Source organism: Cuculus canorus, chromosome 1, assembly GCF_017976375.1.
Source record: "Cuculus canorus isolate bCucCan1 chromosome 1, bCucCan1.pri, whole genome shotgun sequence".
NCBI lineage: Eukaryota > Metazoa > Chordata > Aves > Cuculiformes > Cuculidae > Cuculus > Cuculus canorus.
The window spans coordinates 119595824-119619545 of NC_071401.1; the positions used below are offsets into that span (position 1 = coordinate 119595824).

The window sequence follows — 23722 nt, forward strand, 5'->3', positions numbered from 1 at the left end:
TACCACCAAGTCATTCTTTAGTAAAGCCAGCTTCATTTCAAGTTGCTGCTTTTCCTGGCAAAAATGGTTCAGCTGCTGCAGCTTGCTGGTGTTTTCCTTTGTCAGCTTCATTAGCTGCTGCTGCAGTTCTGAGATTCTTTCCTAGAAATACATACAAAGTTGAGCTGGGATGAGAGAGAATGAAGAGTGATTTGGGGAAGAAGTGCTAGGCACAATGTAAGCATCACAGAAGAGAGGCAAACAACAGACTGATCCTGCATACACCACTCGATCCCACAGTACCTTTAGTGCACTCTGTCTTCTTTTTTTTTTAAATATTGCAAATGCTTAAGTAGGTAAAGCAGTTGGGAAAAAGTGTGGGAATGAGAAAGCCATGGGCAGGGACACGTCCCACCAGACCAGGCTGCTCAAGGCCCCTGGTCTTGAACACTTTCAGGGATGGGGCAGCCACAACTTCCCTGGGCAACCTGTGCCACTGTCTCACCATCCTCAATTTGAAAAATTTCTTCCTGATGTCTCATGTAAATCTTCCCCCTTCCAATTAAAAGCCATTCCCCTTTGTCCTATCACTACATGCCCTTGTAAAATGTCCCTCTCCAGCCAGATAATCATAGAATGGTTTGGGTTGGAAGGGACCTTAAAGATCATCCAGTTCCAACTCCACTGCCATGGGCAGGGACACATCCTACTGCTGCAGTTACCTAATTAGGTCCATAGTACTTCCATATGTGCCCTTCTTTAACGACAGAAGAGCACAGCCTGCTTGCAGGCTGATTTTGAAGCAGACCCTTAGACCCTCCCAGATAGAAACGTGAACTTGTCAGACTGCACATGCCAGTCATGAGCCAGGGCTGTCCTGTAGGAGTCCAATAGTTTGTCATCAAATGAGGTGAGAGGAGGCAGTAGGTGTCAAACACCAGCTGAAAACCAAAGGAAAGCTCTCTGGAAGAACCTCACATATGGACTGAAGCAGAAGGGTGCGCTTGAGTAAAGCAAACAAAAAGATCACTACCTCCCTCCCATGCGAAAACAGGATATGTCTCAGCAACTGGGGCAGAGGTAGGAATGGTGATGGGAAATGGGAGTTGGACAATATGGTCTTCTACTGACAAGTGAAAAAAACCAAACATGAATCTTCATAAGAGATTTTAGAGTAACTATTCAGCTCTGGGAAAATTAAGCCTTAGCGCATCATCATCATGATATGTATGTCTTCTCCTTTTCCTGCTCCTTACCTCCCACTTTTTGAGCTCCTGGGAGTGCTCATATTCTTTCTCCATTATTTGCACTTTCAACTTTTCCCTGCGTATGTTAACAGAGTGTTCTTGAACTGCTTCAAAATCAACCAGCCGGCCAAACTTCAGCATCATCAGTTGTTTGCACTTCTCTTCCAGTCCTAGCAGAAGGGGCACAGCACAAATGGCAGCACTGTCATTCACTGGTTAATATGAATTTTTGCCTTACCTCCAGCTTTTTGTCTGAGTTCTTTGGTATTTGCTCTGTAATAAATAATTCACACAAAACCACAGGAGCTGGCAACTGAATATTGATGATCCTTGCCCATGACCGTGTTTGTGCAGTCACTAAGCCAGTCCTAGGAAGCCACTCCCACACCAAAGGCTATGAGGGCCTCAGCAGGTTTGGTGGTGCTGGACACATCTTTGGGTTTGGTCCTTGGGAAAGCGTTTCAAATAGGGCTTTGTTTCATTCTTCTTATGTTACACAGAGCAGGAAATTGCCAAAAAATATTATGTAGCTTTGGGAAAAGTACTTTTTCCTAGCAGTTCTGGTTTACAGCCAGAAATAGCAATCATGTGTCCCAACTTCCAGCATCTCATCTCAGTCAACTCTCCTTATGCTAAGTTCCCAAATTGTTTCACACAGCCTAATAACTTCGCAGTGCTGGAGGACTACCAGTAATTCATCAAAACAGTCCACTTGATTTGCTCTTTCTGCAGTTTTATTTTCTGCAGTAACCAGCTGTGACATCTGTGCGAGTGCAAAGACAGACATCTGGCGAGTTACCCACAACCCAGTGAGGGGAACAGAGTGAGCATTAGTATGCTGTGCTGTTCAGAGTCTGTTACTCACGTCGAATCTTTATCTCCATCTCCTTCTTGTCCTGGACAAGCTGCTTATGTTGCTCCTGGGCTTTCTTATAGATCTCTCGTTGCATTATCTTTTCATTACGTAGGTCCACCACTCTCTTCTGCAGATACTCTAAGGACTGTTTGGTAAATACCAAAGCCTGGGAGAAGTCACTGGGCATTTCCCCATCAACCAAGTACTCCACCTGTGGGAAACAGCCATAAGCAACGCTGACTTTACTTAGTGTACTGGTGACCTCTCTTGATAACAGATGTGGGAGAGTTAGAGAACTAATGAGTGAGGTAATAGTATGTGGGAGCACAACTCGCACATTTTGGGCCAGGGAGTTATTACCACTCAGCAAAGCTCAAAGACTACTTGGAGCTGTGCTGACTGCCTACATACAAAGCTATCTACCTTCCTATGGCACCTGGAACAAAGAGGGAGTAAAGGACTCCTTGTCAACTGTACTTTTGAATTACCTGGGAGCTGCCAGATTGCACAGTCAGGCCTTAGACTCTTCTGTCTTTATTACCAATGTTTTAATGAAGGGTGATAGAACAAATGCAGAGACCTGGGCTTGCCCCAGAGGTATATAAGCCAGAACAAGAGAGGCCTATCTTCTCTCTCTGAGGACAATATTCATATTCAGCTCAGAGGAAATAACAGTATTGTCTTGACTTTTCCTCTTCATTTTCTACTTATTACCCTTGTGGATAAAACAGCTGTGTAGATGAACGCATTGCATCCGATCCAGCCTTATTGAATTGGGCAAAATTCCCATTAGTTTCAATAGTATGAGGGCTTTTTTGGTTTGTTTTATTTTTCAGGAGAATGGTATAAACCCAAAGGAAAATCCCATGCCAAACCTACAGAACACTTGTAAACTATGCATATTTCAGCAGTGGGCCAACCTGCTGTCCTTACTCCTTTTCTGCCAGGATAGAAGACGGAAAAAAATCTAGAGGAAATAGCAGCATGAAGTTGAATTAATGGCATTTCACTCCCAGGAGCCTATGGTGGATCAGAAAACAAGAGCCCCAAAGAACAGTAGCACTATTGTTTATATGTACATAGGCCATTCTGCACCTGCAGAGGCACAACATCTTGAATTACCTGATGGAGTTTCAATGGCACGGCTACATATAGCTCATTCAGTCTCTGCTGCTTTTCCCACTGAAAGGTCTCCAGTTCTCTGTCTGTGGTGTTCAGACAAGTTTCCACTTCTTTTGCCTGCAGAAAACCAAATTGTGGACAAATATGCTGTACTACTCAAATAAATGAGGCGGCAAGGTTATGTGTTAGAGTTGCTGATCCAAAGGGAAAGAAGTATAGAAAAAAATGCTCCTTTTTCTTTTACATGCCATGATAGGTGAATTTCATAGGCAAACACAAGTCTCATCTACATATTCAAGCAAGATTCTACCCTGAATACCTCAGTACTCGTGTACGCTCACAAATGTCTCCTTACTAGAGAAGCCCTGTATGTATGAAGAGACAGCTGCTTTGTTTAGTGCCTAAAACACTTCTAGATTTACAGAGCCTGCAAGATATTTTTTATTGTGTTATGCCTGGAAATGCTTATTGATTCTGCATGAGAAAGAAACAATTCAGCATCAAATGTCAGACCCCAGGGTGAATATGTGGCAGCTGGCACTTACGAAAGCCTTTAAAAACTGAACAGAAGATGTTGTGAGTTAAGCATATTTGATGGAATATTTTTGAGACACAATACAAGCAATACTTGCATAACGTTATTTTGGCAGAACTCTCGCTCTATCCCGGATAACCCTTCAAATTAAGTTATTTTTGAATTAATATAAATCAAATGTCTCGATGAATGCAGGAGCTCAAAAAAGCTAAAAGGAAAACTTGTACCAAGAGAGTTTATTCAGCGATTACTACGACAAAGAGCAAAATACAATAACTAAAAGCAAAAAAATGGAGGGAAGAATAGCATTTTTTATGCATTTACTTTAACTTTTGTGTCAGGATAAGTATTCTTTAATCTCTCCATCCCCGTACACATGCACAGAGGATAGACCAGCCTACACCATCTGTTTCATCTGAACCAGAGAATCCAGTTTCTGCTGCTGCATAATGGTTAGACTGATGAGAAAGAAATGGGGTCTCAAATCTGGGTCTAGCCTTTTAGCAGCTAAGGTCAGACCACCTTGATTTACCCTTTTCAGGATGACGAATGATTTGTTGAGCTGCCTTCGTGCTACCACAGGTATCTTGACCCAAACTGAAGCCTCTCAAAGGGTCAGGATTTTATTTTTAGATCTTAGCCAAAATTACTAGCACAACATTTTCATTGTAATGGATCCATCTGATACTTGCTGAGATGTAAACACTATAATACCTCTTTGGCCAAGGCTTTATATTGCTTTCTGAGTTTAGCAGCAACTTTCTTCTCCTCTGTTAAGGCTTTCTCAATGTCTAACCACTTCTGCCGGAGCTGGATGGTGTTGTGGAAGAGTGCCTCATTGCAGTCTGAGAAGGAAGGAGTCAAAGATCAGCTTAGTTTCATTATGACTGTACTATAGTTACAGGCTTGAGCTAGTAGCTTCTCCTATTGTGCCCATTGCCCAGCAGTCCCCTTAATAAGCCCATGTTCTTGATTCCCTAGAGGTTTGTCAAACATAAACCACATGGGCCACATTCCTCCATGAGGGGTTGAATGTCTCTTATGGATCTTTTTGTCTTTGTATTCAGTCAAGACAGTTTGTTTCCAGAAGTAAGACTAAACGCATTGAAGCCAATATTTAAGCCAAGTGCTCAAAAGTCAGCTTTTGTAAGTATTGAATCATAGAATGGTTTGGGTTGGAAGGGACCTTAAAGATCATCCAGTTCCATCCCCCTGCATGGGCAGGAATATCTCCCACCAGACCAGGCTGCTCAAAGCCCCATCCAACCTGGCCCTGAACACCTTCAGGGAGGGGGCAACCACAATTTCCCTGGGTAACCTGTGCCAGCGCTTCCCCACCCTCAGCATGAAGAATTTCTTCCTAATGTCTAATCTAAATCTTCCCTCTTCCAATTTAAAGCCACTAAGTAATGTAGCCTCAGTAATTAAAACACATTACAGTATAATCTTCAGTTATGTAAACACATAATTGTTTATCCATAGCACCTTTCACTATAAATGATGAACTTGCTGTAGGGATCATTTATAGCCCTATTTGTAAAAAATGCTGTGGTTCATAGGACCTGTTTCATTTGTTTCTTGGTAAGCGAGATCTGTGAATTTCTATCTAACACAGTGATTTCAGTCATAATAATAAAGTGCATAATTACGCCCAAATCAGCAGGCATAATAGAAAAAAAGAGTCCAATAAAGGCAAAGCAGATTATACATAAAGAGACAAATATGAAGAAGCTAAACCAACAAGTAATTTCCCTATTAAATTAGTAATTTGGAATTTTTAACTAAAAAGTAGAAACCTTAATTTCTTCCCAACAGTTCATCAAAAAAAAAAAATATCTGTTTCGGGAAGTGATTTTAAAAAACAGTTAAAAAAAATCTGGTTGATAAGTTCTAACTGAAAATAAAGCAATGCTTTTACGTGGTCATTGACATATAACTAAGATTCTTTTAAAAATGAACGCCCTAGACGAGTTAAACTTGTACAAAAGAAAAGGCGGGGTAAGTTGCTTGCCTTTGTTGAATGAATAAATGAAGAGGATTTCGCAGAGAAAAGCGCCTAACTTTTCAGATAACTCTTAAGTGGGCAGCCCAGCAACAGGCAATTGCTGCAGGAATCCACGAGATGGCAACAAAGAGCTTCATTTAACACCACGGTTGGGTCCACTCAGAACTTCCCTGAACGGAGATCCAACTAGACCAGGGAGCAGGTTTACAGAGTAACTACAGCCTCGCTCCAGCCTCGCTCCTCAAAGCAGCCTTTCTCTCCCCAGAAAACAGCTGTGAAATGGTTCTTTACCAAAATAATTAAGTCTTACTGCTTAGCAAAAAGTTTAATTTTTCCAAATGTTTTAATTAAGGAACTCTATGCCACCAGCGGTTTCATTGTTTCACTGAGATTTCCTGAGGAGAAAGGCTGCACTCGGGAGGTGTACACACATTCTGGCCCTTAATAGCATTAATATGTAGTGAATAATGGAAAAAGTCAGTGTTTTCTTTCCAAACACACAATAATGCCCCAAAATCTGAACAAGTAGTCAACTCAAGGAATGAAGGCTTAGGTACTCTTTGGGCAAACAGAGTCATCAAAGTCTTCAGATTCAGTATTTTCTTCATGAGACCCCAGGCTAGACTCTTCATCATCCTCCTCTTCATCCTTATCTTCTTCATCTGGAAGAAAAGGACAGCACAGCTGACTCGCGGAACACCCCCAGACCCACTAGTTGTGCATTACTCCAACGTACTGGTGAACACAATCCCAAGAATCCACAAATGATCACTCTGGTAATACGTGGATCTAGGCATCTTGTGCCTATTGCATTCATTTTATAATTTGACAGAGGAGGAAAAAAAAAAAGGAAAAAACCAAACCTAAAATAAAGAATTTGGGGAAAGAGCTCATCTAGTAGTGCCAAATACAGACACAGGTGTATTTTGAGGACTTCCTTCAGCAATGTCTCCTCTCTTTATATATGGTAGGAACTTAAACCTTGCAAGTTTACTATGCTACTGCAGAGATTAATCAACCAAGCAAAATACACAGATGCACAAAACTGTCACAAAAGCATCAGTGTTGTCCACACTTTTTGCTAATCATGCCCCATTTGAAACCAAAATCAAGCCAGAGAGAGAGCACAAGTATTTTAGGTTGGTAAGACTGCCTGGCTTTAACAGTTTAAAACCGAGTCACTAAGATAAATTAAATCCTTTCATAATATGTTTAGTCCTGTGATTAATAGGCGATCACAGATTAGGCCTATGATCTCTCATTAATCAATGGACAGATTAAAGGAGAATGTCATTAATGTGGCAGACTAATCACGTATCCACAGCTCCCATTGGTACAGCAGAGGAAGCAGCTATTTAAAGCTTTGTGCTTTCTTCATACCAATTATCCGTCCTCAGTATTGACTTACAGGAAGTAAATTGCAGGAGCTGTCATCAGACCTAATGTAGCCATGCTAGAAACCAAATTATACCCTTGCTATAATGCAAAATGGCTGCCACAGAACATAGGTTGGTATAGAAACCTAGAAATCTGGGTAAGGCTGACCTACAGTTTTTTGAACCAAGTTCAGTGCTGCACGTACCCAGGGCTCCAGCGAGACTGAGAGGCATTTCATAGAATCATAGAATGGTTTGGGTTGGAAGTGATCATCCATTTCCAGCTGCCCTGCCATGGGCAGGGACACCTCCCACTAAGTCAGGTTGCATTTACTTGTCCACACAGATGCATATGTAACAACTCCATAAAGCAAAAAGAACCATATCTCCTACCTTCCTCTCTTTCAACTCCTTTTTCTTCCATGCAGTTGATTTTCTTCATAAGGACCTTGGCCAGAAAATCAGCAAACTCATTGTTTTCTCCAAGGGATGCTTGGAAGTTGGCATGAAGAGCTTTCTTGCATTCCTGGAGCTTTACAATTTCACACTTTCTGTCCTTCATCTGTGCAAGGTTGCTGTTCAATTTTGACTAAACAAACAAAAACTTACTTCAGTTAAAAGGTAATACCTATTTATATGTGTGTTTATGTTATATTTGTGAAGATATGCAAATGCAAAACTTGACTTTCTCTCTATAAAATCTGCACTCCAATCAAGTAAAACCTAGATGTTCTTAAATTTAGGTATATGATTTGTCACCAATTCCACATCACAAAGTACCTATTAAAATACAGCTGCTAAGACTATGAGAACATGAACTATTGGAAGTTAAAAGCAACCATTCCAGGCTGATCACCAAGAGTTTCTTGTTTTCAAAAATTTAGCACTAGACACTGGATCAGTGGTAGAATGAAGCAAAGAGATATCACCATTTTCTTTACAGCTTGCTTTTGTTTCAAGCCATGCATTAGTGGTACTGTTAAATCCAGAGACACGTGGCCTGCTTACTTGCAGAGCCTCCTGCTCACTGATGAGGGTGTTAACACGCTCGTGGAGAAGTTTCTCATGTTTCTCAAGTTTCTTCAGGATAAGCAGCTCTTCATACCACGTGATGTAGTGCAGGTCAGCACTTTTCATCTGCACATCCAACTTCAGTTTCTTGTGCCGGAGAAAGCAAAGTTCAGCATCAAAGTTGATCACCAGTGTGTTGATCTGGAGCATATGAGTGGCAAGTGAGTAACAGGGAAAGTAGTAGGAGTGAAGCTAAACATGTAAAACTAGAGAAAGGAGCAGAATGGAAGAAGTGTCTCAGATTAATCAACTATTTGCCCATGCTATTTACTACAGATTATTGAAGTGCTTGGAAAGACAAAGTTAACACCAAATGTGTCTTCCTTCTTAGCACAAATAGTAAAAGAAACCCCACGGCTTCACAGGAATGTTTCACTGCATCCCATTCCACCCCAGAATTATTTTACTCTTCAGAGAACATTTCACAGTAGCCTAAAGTAGTTTATGTAACAAACCCAGATTTAGCAATAAACACGTCTTCTGCCTTGACAGACTTCTTTTAGAACACCTGCCAGCTCTTGCCTTAGACATTTAGAGTTAAATCAGTACTAGCAGCTGCCAACCTTAATTTATACATATGTGATGATCACAGCAGCATTTGATGATTCTCTCAAAGCCTTCACACACACGAATACAAAGGTGTCTGTAATGGGATGGGCCAAAGAGTCAATGGCCAATAGCAGAAGTTAGAGAAAAAACTGTAAGAAATGGAGCAAAGAAGTGAACAAGTGGCACACCTCTGGCACTCTCCTCTCTGTATCCTCCTAAGCTCTGACTTAGGGACATCCTGAGCTTGAAGTGGTATGTTTGTATTCAGAGCTTTGAATGGATTTTCCTTCCACGCTTTTTCAAACTGTAGCTTCAGCCACATCCTAACACTGATTTCCAAAGTCTAATTACTGAGGTGTAGAAAAACTATTTCTATTTGCATGCTTCAAGCTTTCTATGTGACCATTTCATTTGATATCTCTCCTTTTAAGAGGTGATTCCCACTCTCCTTTTCCATGCTATTCTTATTTTTATCACCTCTGTTACAACCCTTTCAGTTGCTCCTTTTCCAAGCCAAAGAAGCTTTATTCATTTAGATGTGCATTTTAAAGAAGCTTTTCCATGATTAAGCATTTTGGTTACTCTCTTTTCTACATTTTCTAATTTTACAAAACCATTTTTGAGACGAAAGGGTCAGGACTACATTATTAAAAGGGCTGAGATTATCACGAAACTACAAAGTTGTAGCAATTCTACTTCTTTTCCCTCTATGTTTTTCAAGTTATTTCTAACATTTTCTTGGGGTTTTGGGTTTTTTTTGACAACTAACCTCAGGGTTCTATAGAACAATCAATAAGATATTTAAGATCTATTTTTCAAGAGATAGTCAGAACACAGGTAACAGGGATTTATAATGATTTATACAGTAAGTTTGCATCTGATAGAATTTCCCTGAACTTCAGAAAGGCAAGAGTAGCTGTAATCCTGAGAATGAAAGGAGGGATTTGGGTTTTATTTCTGAGGCAGTGGGATTGTTCAGTCTGAAAAGAATAACTTTCAGTTTCCTACCTTTTTAATCAAGGTCTCCTGCAAGTATAGGTTTTTAATCTTCTCCTTCTGTAAAATTTCCAGTTCCATTTCTGTTGGCTCTGCCTTCTCCATCTCAAAAACCTTTTGTTGCTCTGTGACCACAGATGATGCTGTTTTCATTGAGCATACACCTGTAGCCGGTTCCCTGAGTTCCATCTGTTTAACGGAAGGAGCGTGAAGAAACCCATGTCTAAATGCAGAAGACGAGGGAGACCCTTCCAATTGTTCCTGGAGCTTTGCCTTGGTCTCCTGCTCCTCTTTGAACTTCAGGAGGACATCGCTATCACACTCAAATTTTTTTTCTGGAACCTCATCTGGGTGTAACTGAGGGATCAGGGGAAGGGGAAGACGTTCTGATAAATCCAAGGTTGCCTGTATAGATTTCAATTCTTGCACTAAACTTTTGATTTCTTCAATAATAGAAATCTTCAAATCCCGCAAAGACAAGATCTCTTTGTTCATATTAACTTTCTTCTTATGGATCTGCAAAGGAAAAACTATTTTAGTAGGATTCCCTAGGAACGCTTACACAGTGTGTAGTTTTCCCCAACACAAATAATGGTTAAGAGTAATGGTTATACTGCCTTTCCTTCTTCCCTTACTAGCTTTCTTTTCTTTACACATTAGCATTTTCATTTCCACACATCAGTATTTTAAAAAAGGTGGCTTTCAGTCTGTGGATTTAAAATCTTTGGAACCACCCTTCTTCCTCTCCTTGAAAGCAAGTAGCAAAAGTGTAAGAAAGTATATGAGGATGCCCCATTCTCTCAGTTTCTGACTTGATTGTGAGTTTCTTGATGCAAGATGTTGAAGAAGTGCAGAAAGAAGACAGCGGCTGTGAAAATAAGCTGTGGAGTTTAAAGGATTAGACCTTTGGGCTGTGTCTCAGTAAAAGCAAAAAGTATCTTTGCTTTGGTATATGGCCATCATTTCAAGCATATAGTACACATAATATACTTACAAAAAAAGAAAATTAGATCTCTTTTAGTATTTTGTAAAGCAAGACAGGCAGAAGAAATATACCTGAGTGGACCTTTCTTGTACACACTACCAAATGCACAGCTGTACAGAAATCTAGACTTCTTTGACATAGTCATCAAAACAAACCCTCTAGCTCATACAACCTCAAAGATACTAAAGCAGTCTTGCACAGATGTACATTCTGGAATGCAGATGAGATTTGTGTCTTTTATATGTGACAGTGAAGCTGGAATCACAACCACTACAGATAGCTAGAAGTGGAACAAAGTTCTGAATTTTGAAAGTATAGTAGATAGGCATAGTAAGAGCAAGAAAGTAACATTTGTCAGATGCTTTTGAATTTCATAAAATCCTCCAGGCCTTCCAGCAATCCAGAGTCCCAAACTCAGCTCAGAGGACTTTGGCATCAGCTGAATATTTTTTCCCTCTGGACACAGCCCTGGGCAACCAGCTCCAGATAGCCCTGCTTGAGCAGAGGGTTTGGATCATCAGAAGGGTCTTCCAACTTCAATCATTCTGTGATTCCTTCATGAGGAGACATTCTTTTCACATGAAATACTATGTGATCTAACAATATATTTGGCAGAAACTTCTCCAATCTTGATGAAAGAAACAACTCTACACCAACCACTTAAAGTAACTGGAATTCTTCATCCGCATAAACCTGAAATTTAGAAGAACTATTCCCTTTCTATTGTCTTATCCTGAATTAGGTTAATCACTGGGTGTCTGGTAACATCAGCACCACAATGAAGTACTGGATCCCAAGCATGAGATTAAAATCATCCAACAAATCTCCTGAGACTGTAGCACTGCTTCTGCAATGCCTAGAGCCTGCTATCAAAATGACCCAGCCTAGAGGGTGCCTGAGATTAGGCAACTGGTTCATGAGAAGACTAGAGAAGACTCAGAGTCACTGGGAGTATCACTTACATTTCATCAAAGAAAGATAAACAATACAGAGGCTCTTCTGTCAGTAAGCAGGGCAAGCAATAAGCCTTCCTACCAAAAAGCAACTAGGCAGCTTCTAGTTTAATAGATGTATTTCTTCATTGTTCTTTTAGTTAAAGAAATGTGTCGCTGTTTTGCACTCCTGCCCAATAAAATGAAAAACAGCTCCCATGAGAATAAAGATGGGAAAGAAGATACAAGACAAGCAACAAAGATAAATTCACAACATTTCAGTTTCTCATGTCTTTGTGGTTAAAAGACATGTGGTAGCTGTAGGATGGAAATAACTCCCTGCACCCAACTCTCCATGGTGGCCAGCTCTCTGTAGGACAACTCTCCACAGGACAACTCTCCATGGGGAGCCCCAAGTGCCTGGCAAGAGCCCCTACTGACATTTAAGGGCTTTACAGAGCTTGGCATGCACTGGGGAGGGGAGGACTGGTGGCATCTGTTGGACTGCTTGCTGCCAGGCACTTGGAGCTCCCCACAGGGACTTGTCCTCGCAGAGAGCTGGTCATGTAGAGGTGTCCCACAGAGAGCTGGCCACAGAGAAGAATAATAATCTTCTGGCTGTGAAGATTTGTCCTAGACCTGCTGTAGGAGCCCTATCACAGAAAGGTGGCTCCAAAAGACCTAGTTGCTCAGGAAGATCCCAGTGTTTTGTACCCAGAAGCAGTGATTGCCAAAATGTAGATATGGAGAGGCCACACTGGAAACACTTGCCTCTGCTCACATTCCTGTTTTTGTAAAGGTATTTCATGGCAGGGATTGTTTAGCTCAGTGTTATAAGGAAAGCACACCAGTTACTAAATGATAAAACTTTCTTAAGAATTAAAAGACAGATGTTTCTGCTGAAGTACTAGAATAGGTAAATTATTTCTTGTTTAAAAATAGCCAGCTGAGAGCTACCCTGGATTGATCCAGGTTTGAGTTTGGTAAAGCACTAGCAGTGCACAAGAGAAAGGCTGATTCGTAACTAAAGCTGACTCAACACAGTCTGTCCTTCAAGGTCTTTTCCCACATGCACTTTGACTTCCTTTAAAAAAATTTGTTCAGTGACTAACACACTATCTTCCCGCCCTCTAAAAGGGGGAAATACACACCTAAATGAATCCATTTACATACCAGCACTTCCAGGGAAGTAAGCTGCAGCATCTTTTTTGCAGCATCCATACGTTTGTGTTCAGGGACTCTGTAGTTAGTGGCAGCCTTCAGCTCATAACATCCCATATTTTCCTGTGCTTCTCTGGTGTCCTCAACATCCCTGGGACTCTGATAGACATCTCTAGGTTTGCTCTGGTATCTGGTAGGTACAAAGCAAAGCTGAACGTTAAGACAGAAAGTACACAGGTGAACAAACAGGGTTATTTCATACCTTTTGATTCCTGCAGCAAGGCTTGGGAGTTGAGCTAGGGATCAAGAATCACACACCTCTTTCCAAAACTAGTGGCTGCTTCGAATAGAATATCCTTGCACATTTGAACAAAAAATGCAGATTCTTTCCCCCCCCCCGCAAGAAATTCTTAAAACAACTCTGCCTCAGGACAGGTTAAACCTCTGCACTTGGACTGAGTTCTGGGTTTTTTGAGTACATGCTCTTCTCAGTCTCAGGGAGCTGCATGTCAACACTCCACCAGCCAGCAGCACAGAATACTCAATACTACTGCATTGTATTGAACACTTAATTACTTCCAAAAGCCTTGTGCTCTCGATGCTACATTGATCCCATTCCCTGTCATTCATCTCCTAATGAAGAATTCTTGTAGCTTTCAAAGATGTCTTGTCCCCCTTCCTTACCTCTCAAGATAAACACCAGCATGGAACATGATGGCATATCACAAACATTCACATAATGGCCATGACGTTAGCAAAACCAACCTAACCCAGCTGTTCCAGCATCTGCTCTATGTAGTGCTGGTAGGGTTAACTGAGAGTTGACTGTAATGGTCTAGGCATCCTTCGGTCATGATCAACTCAGACACCTTTTCATGCCTTAGCTGAAGATGCAGCTACCTAGCTGAATTCAGGTTTTTTAATGTTTTAGAAGAATCACGGCAACTAACTGGAAGATTTTAATGCTCTCTTGAGACTCAGAGATACATGAAAATTCATCTATTTTAACTACAACCATCAGGAATTGTTGTGGTTTGAGTTAAACTAGGATCAGCTTCTGACTCTAATTCAGTTGCTCCAAGTAACTTTCTGAAGGGAAACTGCATGTTTTTCAGTGTTCTCCCTAGAAGTGATAACACAGGGCATTGGTATGCAAAAGGGCCAATGCTTGTACTTATTCCTACAGTAACCAAGGCCATCCTTGAACTGGCAAAAAAAGGGCTGCACCCACAAGGAGGGGTGGACAGGACAAGGGTCCCCAAACTGACCAACAGAGTATTCCATCTCATGTGTGTCATACTCGGTGTAAAATCGAGAGATCACAAGGGTCTGGCCCCTCTTCTGTGATGGCTGAAATCCAGTGAAGACCTCATCTGTCTAGTTGCTCCTGATCCGTGCTTTTCTGAATCCAGTACCTGAGCTCAGCTCCCTCCTACCTGTGGACCCATTTCCTCATGTCTACTCTGTGGGATTTTTGGTAATGTATAGTCATCGAGGGGTGGGGGCACTATCTAATATATTTGTACGTATTTTATTACTTTCTAATTCTTTTAATCATCATCATTATTATTATTATCATTTAACTTATTTAGAAGAGCAACAAAGCTGGTGAGGGGGGCTGGAGAACAAGTCTTACGAGGAGCGGCTGAGAGAGCTGGGGTTGTTTAGCCTGGAGAAGAGGAGGCTGAGGGGTGACCTTATTACTCTCTACAACTACCTGAAAGGAGGTTGTGGAGAGGAGGGAGCTGGCCTCTTCTCCCAAGTGACAGAGGACAGGACAAGGGGGAATGGCCTGAAGCTCCGCCAGGGGAGGTTCAGGTTGGATATCAGAAAAAAATTCTTCACAGAAAGAGTCATCGGCCACTGGAACAGGCTGCCCAGGGAGGTGGTCGAGTCACCTTCCCTGGAGGTGTTCAAAGAACGGGTTGATGAAGTGCTTAGGGACATGGTTTAAGGGAGTGTTAGGAATGGTTGGACTCGATGATCCAGTGGGTCCTTTCCAACCTGGTGACTCTATAATTCTATGAACTAAGGCTGTAGTACTAGTTTCCAACCTGCAAGTCTTTTTCCTCTTATTTTCCTTTCCCCTTTCTCTGGGGGCAAGGGGGCAGGGATTTGGTAGTCCAACTGCACAATTTTAGACGCTAAAATTAGCCGGGTCGGGGCTAAACCTTGACAGGAGTATAAAAAACTAGGCAGAGAGATTATAGTGCCATACAATAGCTTGATAACATTACTTGACCTCAGACAAGAAGCAGAACTAAAGGGGCAAAGATTCCAATTCAAGACTCACAATTCATCCCACTCTGCCTTCCTCTTCACGATCTTAGCCTTCACTTCGTCAAATTTCTCAACAATTCTTCTGATTTTCTCACGTTTTCTCTCTATGTAATGTATAGATCGCTTTTGGACCTCTGATGTCTTCAGCTTTTTAGCCTCACCCTCGAAAATTATAGCATCTGGATCTAAAAATAATCAGGTGAAGATGTAAATCCCATGCAGCACGGGGCAAGCACAACTAGTGGAAATCCCCTGGGATGGCTCCTGTAGAGCTAGTGTTAAGGAACACAGTTCCACTGCACTGGATGTTCTGAACATATTTGGATTCTTCAACTTGACTCTTAGTCACATTCTACCCACGGGGTTGACAGACAATTGCTGACACTGACCTAAGCCTGAAAACTATAATATATATATATGTGTTACTGTGCACATAGGTACTATTAAAAAAAAGACAGATCTCAGTTATATTTCTTTACCTATACCTATACATAAAAGAATTATAATATCTTTAGCTTGGACCCAGGGAAGCAATCTGAGATGAAAGGCAGAAACCATATTACTGATAAGATTTAAACGGTCATTATAGGTTGCATGCATACGCCTTGTCCCTCTGACGATCTCCTTTTCTTCTGTTTGTTTCCACGACTGTTTAAGTACTGCCCTCTTCCATGATGAATGTTCCTTATCTTGGTAGTATTTCTCAGATATTGCTAGAAGTCTGTAGGTGGAAATCTGATGATTGCTTTGAATAGCATGAACAACAACAGTGTCAAATTCCAGTGAATCCCGAAACCTGAAAAGCCAAATTAGACAAAAGTGTCTGATGTCAGCAGGTGCAACTTACCCTTTTTCCTTGACTAAAATAGGACGTGAATAAAGTAGTTTAGTTACTGCACATACAATCACTATTTGTAAAGTCAAAAGTAGGCAAGCAATAGCATGATGACACCTGACACTACCTATCAACTTCTATTGAATCTCGGAATGGAGATGCTAAAGAACGAACATATTAGCACCTTTCCCAAAATTGAAATGTACACTAGATACACTATCTTTCATCTTTCATTAAGGACTGATTAAAAACATGTTCATTCAAGACTTTTTCCCAGTCACACTCTGTATGCCTACAATGGTTTTGCTATTGTGTATTATTTTATTATGTATTTATTTTTAGGAATTCATCTTTTGCTATATAATCAGATTTACAAAAAACATCCCAAAATGCACTTTGCACTGAAATTTGTGTTCTTGAGGAAGTTCATTTCATAACTTTCAACTGTATAAGGGAACATTGTCTTAACAATGACACTAAAATATCTGACAGACATGCAACATGCTGAAAACAGGGATTAATTTCATATATTGTTCTTCAAAGTTCCAGTAAGTTAGTTCTTACTGAACTGGGCAAAAGCCCAGACAAATTTAGTCTTTGCCCCCTGATTTCTTCATATAGAAGTGAATCAGAATGAAGCTTGATTGTATATTGATTATTATGTTGATTATATGAGGGAAAAAATCACATTCTTTTTCCTTGTTGCAGGTACCACTTCATATGTTATAATCCCCATGCAAAGTCAGAGGGAGAAGTAGAAGAAAAGTGAAACTTAACTGTTTTTGTAGTTTCTGCAGTCCAAGCAAGTGTTTCTCACGCTCCCATGCCATCTCTTTTTGTACTAACTGGATTCTCTGTGCTGTTTGCCTATCCAGCTCCTCAAAGATTCTATGGTCCATCTCAAACTGCTGCAGAAAGACAGAAAACCCAGCATCACATTATCTCAGCTTCTAGGTTTTGGTAAGATTTTTTTTTATTTTCCCAACTGGAAGAGTTCCATCCACATCAACACAATCCTTTAGTAGAGGAGATCTTCAGATCATCACTGAGAACCACGTTTTTCCCACATGCTTCTTAAATGGCACAAATCATCAGCTGTGATTCAGAAGTCCCAGCAAATTATATATTCATAGAACCGCCTGAGTCCAAAATTTGGACATCTTTGGCCGCAACACATTGGGCAGCAGCATTTTTGAAGAAAGTGCTTCTAAAGGTAAATGACCCATATAAAAAACAGACGTACATCTCTGTGCAGCTGCATGTGCTTGGGCAACTCCTGATTCTTTTGCAGAAGTAAAAGAAACTCATGCCTCAGTGCATTTAACTCCTTTCTTTTCTTGGTCTTTTTTTCTTCAGCTTCCTTCATTATCCTTTCATACTCTGTTTTCTGCTTGACTTCCTCAATGCTGAAAATGCACAAAGAAGGAAATGGTGTTATGTCAATGGAAGAGAGGAAGGATTACAGGTTATGCAACCTTTTAGATTTCCTTGACAGCCTTAAACTCCCAGTGAACAAAATGCCTCCAAAGGTAGAAAGGAATCATCTTCCTGTATAACTGTACAGTGGCTTTGACCTTGACCTTTTGTTGTCTCTATATTCTGAAGTTAAATAAGTCTCAGAGTACTGTATCTGAACTACTATCACAGAAAAGCAGATAAAATGGAGAGACAGGCAAATTACCCAAATTCCGGGTGATAAACTTCTGCCTTCTCTTAGGAGGCAAAAATAAATAGGTCATATGTAGAAAAAGCCACTAGCACTTGAAAATCTCTTTCATAATTATCCAAACATCTCTTACTTGTAGGCATTAGGATCCTCAATGTCTTCAGCAGCCTTTTCCTTCTCAAGACCACTCTGGAATAAAAATATTGTATTGCCCTTTAAACAAGTAATAATTATTTCAATAGATTATAAAGCATTTATAAATGTTAGGACAGAGCTCCTACTGCCTCTCACAAAACCAAAAGAAACCTTCATGATCAATATTACTATACAGGCCTTAAATATCAGGTTCTAATGTTTCAAGAACAAAAGCAATTCAGTTGGTTTACACATGAAAGAACCAATGAAAGTTCTTAGGGACAGAAAACACAAATCCGTATCCTACTCATCAACATTAACCACTACATCATTGCTTGTCCTCACTTCACTTTGTCGCATAACATCTTTGTTTTTCTACCCCCTAAACTCAATTCTCTAGTCTCCTCTCACCGCCAGGTTGACAAGAGACAACATATCCTGGGCTAGTTCCAAGTTACATGTGTAATTCATCTGGTTTGCTTCTGCTGACTGCATAATAGGTTCACAATTATTAGCTGTGAAGAATGACAGATGGATGGACACTGCAGTCGCATAAGCCTCATTTCCCTAGGCAATCGTGCTCTAAAAAAAAGAGGGGGAGGCTATCCCCCTACAGTGAATACAGTCATACTAAATTGATCTGTAATTTAGCTCAATTAGTTTCAGAGGATTTGTATTTGATTCTCTAAGAATCTCATTAAGTTTAATGAAGATTGAATTTTTAAAATCTTGCACGTGACTTAAAACTAGAATAGATACTTAATGAAGATATACTTTCATAAGGGAAAAACTCTATTAGGATGATCATTAAGCAATGTTGCTAGCCTGAACAATAGAAATCTACCATACAGATCTTTATATAGAGCTTCTTACAGACCCGAAATGATAAAACTGTATATACACTTTATAATTGTGTATTAATCATTGCTTGCAATACTAGCACTAGCAAGGCTCTGACATCAGAAGTTCCAATCATTCACTTAGTTTCAGAAAATAATTTTGAGTCTCTTCTCATTGCTATGCATTCTTGTGGCACTGGCGAAGAATTCCAACTATTTATGAACAATTTATCTAAATGACCCAAAGCACAATTTCCTTTTTGTCTCCCTCATCAAGCATCTTTCAAAACATAGTCACCAACTAACTAATGTTTAAAAGCTGGATTTGTTTTATATTGACACTTCTAAGATTTTTTAACTGTACTGAATGTATATCTACTCAAAAATTCACTGTGTATGACAGCATTTCTTTACTCAGCAGGCCTCACTGCTTCTTTCAGGCTATATTTGTTTGATTCAGGCACTCAAAAGATTTCTTAAAAAGTTCAATGAAGTCTGAATATTTTGACTGGGGGATTTAACACCTCTCTCTTCTTATGTTATATCAGTAGAACTGATATTGAGCTCCAGTGCCATCTGTTCAAACACGATAAAGGTGATGAGCTCTACAGTGATTACAGGATACCTGTAAAATGATTACTGCTAATGCTGTTCGAGGGTGAAAGAGCAATAGGATCAGCATCACGCTGTGCTATTGTGCAAATTTTTTTAAAAAAAACAGCTTATGAACTGTATACGAAGGGTACTAGATAAATTGAGATCTATGCATTTGGTATTCTCCAACATTATTTCCAGCACAGACTCATACTTCACTGGAATGAAATCCAAGACAGGTATTAAGTAGGGCAGATCTTTCTGGTTCTTTTATCCTAGGGATGAGCATGATTACACCTGAGTGGGAAAATACCAGTAGAATATTACACGTGAACAACACAGACTATGCTTATTTGGAAAAAAAAACACAAAAAAATGAGTAGGAACAATGCAGCCATAGTGTCTGTTTATTAGGTGATGTTTTGCAAGAGTGCTTCTTCCAAATTGTTTGGGAAACCTCAACTTTTGCTTTGAAAGATCTATGATGCAAAATATTTGAACTGCATTTTGCCCATCTGCAGCAGTTTCATAGTAAACAGGACTAATTCAGTGAAAGAGAGTAGCAACTTACCCTAGGAGAAGGGATTTTGGTTTTTAGTTCTTTGTGAACATCCTCCGATGACAAGATGTTGAAAGTAAAAATGTTTCCATCTCTGCCACAGGTAATCAGAAATCTGTCATCATAACTACAACAGATACCCTGGATCTGGCCATAATCATTGTCATGTACATTGAAGGACCAGTATTCCTTCATGGTATGCACCGAGAGGTCCTTATCTTGGAGAGGATAAACCCGCAGTGCACCATTCTGCATCCCACAGAACATCAGTAGTCTGCTGGTACTGTCAAAGAAGCGACAAATCAAGAGCAATAGCAACTTGTAACAACTAAGGCCACAGCTCAAAACATGATACTTGAAAAGAACTAATCTAGCTTAACAAATACAGATCTCCCAAGTTTGTAAGGTGAGACCGAAGTATTTGGGGCATTTAAAGTATGAGTGATACAACTACAAACTTTTTTTCCAGCTAACTGGCTGCTCAGGAATGTTCCAGCACTTGCTGCGTATCATGGAACCAGTCTCAGCCCCAAGTTGGGCAGGACAGCAGACACCAATTTCAGAGCTAGAAAAACAGTTTTGCTTCCTTGCTCTCCATCTAGCACAGAAGGTAGTGAACGCAGCCAGCTGTAGATTGAAGCCTGAACTAAATCTGCCTCTTGAGATGCAGGACATGCCTAGCCTTGCAGGGAACCTAATACCGGGAGTGTGAAAACAGTTGACCTTTTTCACTCATACAGTTCACAGAATGTCCTGAGAAGCCTGTATTCTCTGAGAGATGGACTGATCCCACCATGTTCTTCTCAAGGGCTGTGTTCTGTCTTTGCTAACTATAAAACAGAATTGCTGTTCTAGTAATGACAATTTGCAGAGACTTCTAATGGTTCTCCTGGAGTTTTACAATCTAGGATATTTGAATCCTAATCAGTACTTGATTAGAAATCAGACATTTTCATCTTTAAAGGGCTTCTTAAACTATTCTGTCAGACATAGTGCCCAGTTGTGCCCGTTAAGAACTTTAACTGAAACTCAGTGCCAGGAAAACCAGAGGTAGCTTCTGCATGATAGAGCTGAACCACCACTACAAAGGGACAAAGCAGTGTACAGTCCTTCCTTCCAAGTTCAATTTCATCAAGCCTTATCACAAAGCTATCTGTTACATTACAATGTTTACCAGAAGGAAATTTGGTGGACAGGGTTGTTGTCAGTGTCCTCAATAGGAATCACTTCAAATGGTTTGTCTTCCCTGTTCTCCAGGTCTTCTTGGTGATCATTTGAGAATTCACAATGGTAGAGAAACCCTGAGTCATACCCACCCTAAGGAAGAGAATGACCATGAAGAAATGATGACAAAAGAACACTGAAACCGCTGACTAGAATAATTCTTCTTTTCTTAATCTACAGAAGGTTAGGAAATGTTACTTCTGAACATAGAGAGATCCTATTTACCCACAGAGAAAAATCTGTCATGACCACTGGCATCACAAGCCATCCTACCAATATGTTAAGAACCTACCTTTTGCTTGTTAAGGAAACAGCTTAGCCTCTGTGTCCATTGGAAATTTACTGAACAATCTGAATTGGAGTGACATTACTGGTTTACTTCACAAAGACCACTAAAACTATCAAGTTAGAAGGGAATTCCAGGTCCTAGAGATGGTAGGTTTCAAGATAATCAGTTTTCTAAGGCACCCAGATGTGAAGGGAAGGTTGCCACATCTCAGAATCCTATCAACTTGAAGTAAAAATTGATTTACCAAAGAAAGCCAAAATTTTCCTGGTGTTGAATAAAACCCACAGAGGATGGGACTGGGCTCCTCTGGTATATAGAGAGGTGGCAATGGCTCTTCTTCTGGTTCCTCTTCAAGTTCTTCTTCTTCCACCTCCTTTCCCATCTCCTGTTGCTGTTTTATCCATTCAAGCTTTGCTTTCTCCTCCTCCTGCTTTTTTTTCTCTCTCAGTGCAATCTCTTCTTTCAGCTATTACAACAAACAGAGAAACACAGAGGCATGAAACCAACACACTCAACACATTATTGACTGAAGGAGTCTCATAAATGAAACCCAAGGTGGTCCTGGCATTATGTCTACAGAATATCTAGAGAAATATCTTTTCCATCAACTAAGCAAAAATCAACCAGACTTCATGGGAGTCTCCAGTGGAGTACCCCTATTTCCCTCCTCTGAAGTACTTTGATTCAATGGTCCTTTGAAACAGAAACCATCCTGCATGAGGAGCACGGTTCAGCATTTTCTGAGAGAGACTATTCCCAATGTTAACTGCTATTAGCATATCACTTCTACAGAACTCCTAAGCCCTGTCATCTCCCTGCCCAGGAGAAAGAAAAGCACTGGTAAGGCGAACTCAAATTCCCAAGTTCTAGTGCATCATTGATGCAGGGTAAGAGAGAGAAGCTGTAATGGACTTTATTTCTTCTGAACAATGAAGAGAAGATATTTGCAGATTTATAAAGCCTTTAAAATCCCATTTCCATTCAAGCCTACTTTATCATAAACAAATATCAAACATTCTCTAAAACAGGATCTTCCTAGGAAGATATTAGATAGCAAACCATAGAGAAAGGTGTGAAAAGCATCTCAAAAGACCATTCTTTCACCAGAAAGCAAAATGACTTTAAATGTTATCAGTTGATGTTTGTCTGACTTGCCTTTCAAAACTCTCCTGCTATAGGGACTGTACAGCCTAAACAAAGTAATACAGTGCTTCACCACCCTTACTGTTAGAAATCTATGTAGATCTTATCTAAAGCATCCTAATTTATTAATTATTGATCCATTCCTGGAGGAAGAACAACTAATATTCTTTCATTCTGCAGAAACTTTTTCTATTTCTAAAGATTTATAGCGTCTCCCAACAATATTCTTTTCTTTTGACTAAAAAACCAAACAACAGAACTCTGTATACATTCTTTCAGTCTTTCCTTACACAGGTACACTAGCTTTGTGGTCATTCTTGTGGTTCTTCCTATGAGAAAACCACCATGAAATCTTTTTTTTTTTTTTGAATGCTGACTTTCTCCTGGTTATAATGAGGGTTTGTCCGACATTCAATAATGCACCACTTAGAAGACAGAAGCAATTAATACAGAAAGCAGAGAAATCACAGGTTAAGAACAGAACCAGAAAGGCTGATAGATTGTGGTGGATTGAACACGGGACTAAGAATCTGCTCACAGGAGCTCTGCTCCTGAGCCTAATATCAGCTTGCTTTTTGATTTCCATAAACTAATTGTAGCTGATAGCTGGTAATAACTCTTCCTCTGGACCTGCATATCTGCTAAAATGCTAGTTCTCATTCAGAAACAAAACCCCCTTCCTTCAAAGTTATTACAACATTAAAAAAAAATCAGAAATACATAACTACTGGGGAGAAAGAAAAAAAAAAAAAAAAGATGTTTCACATTTGCCTCAAAGTGACCACATGGGGGTTTTTATGACTGTTCAAAGCAATTTCCTACAGGGCTAACATCAACCACAAGAAAAACGCTTTCTCTGAAAACTACCAAAATGAAAATATTTTGAGAACTAATGCACTATATTACCTTCCCTTTCCCTAATGCTGTCTTCTAATTCTAATCATCATGCTTTCAGTGTGATGTATGTTCTACTTGAGTAAACAAACAACAACTTGTAATTTCAAATGTTGAAACTCAGGCACAAATGGGCTCTACCTGGCCTTCCCCTTCAAGACACTTAGCAAAAATCCTATGATGCAATATTAGGAATAGAAACATTTTAGGGTAGTTTTGTCCTCTGTCACATGAAGAACATGAAATTCCTCCACAGGGGAGTTCTTTACCTTGATTTGTGATTTAATACTACAAAAATGGAAGCACTGTATAGGCAGGTTTTTTATCTGATAGGTGGACATTGTATCCTTTTCCTCAGGGAGAGGGGCAGGAACCTGGAGAGCAAAGCCATTCTCACAAAGGATGAGCAGCATGCTATTCACCTGCACAAAACCACAAAAAAATACAAGC

At 40.1% G+C, this 23722-nt stretch overlaps 1 protein-coding gene across 1 annotated transcript in view; it reads right to left on the reverse strand.

The window, feature by feature from the left end:
* Positions 1-23722, reverse strand: part of CFAP44 (cilia and flagella associated protein 44) — a 44386-nt gene that overhangs the window by 1971 nt on the left and 18693 nt on the right. Inside the window, exons 15-33 of the mRNA XM_054075498.1 lie at positions 23542-23694; positions 21480-21701; positions 20897-21039; positions 19735-20005; positions 17729-17784; positions 17173-17335; positions 16707-16837; positions 15697-15890; positions 15108-15279; positions 12827-13004; positions 9749-10252; positions 8129-8332; positions 7514-7709; positions 6302-6406; positions 4454-4584; positions 3205-3321; positions 2092-2293; positions 1236-1396; positions 4-141 (exon numbers count right to left, since the gene is read on the reverse strand). Of these exons, the coding sequence (XP_053931473.1) occupies positions 4-141; positions 1236-1396; positions 2092-2293; positions 3205-3321; positions 4454-4584; positions 6302-6406; positions 7514-7709; positions 8129-8332; positions 9749-10252; positions 12827-13004; positions 15108-15279; positions 15697-15890; positions 16707-16837; positions 17173-17335; positions 17729-17784; positions 19735-20005; positions 20897-21039; positions 21480-21701; positions 23542-23694 (3441 nt within the window). The remainder of the gene's footprint in view (positions 1-3; positions 142-1235; positions 1397-2091; positions 2294-3204; positions 3322-4453; positions 4585-6301; positions 6407-7513; positions 7710-8128; positions 8333-9748; positions 10253-12826; positions 13005-15107; positions 15280-15696; positions 15891-16706; positions 16838-17172; positions 17336-17728; positions 17785-19734; positions 20006-20896; positions 21040-21479; positions 21702-23541; positions 23695-23722) is intronic.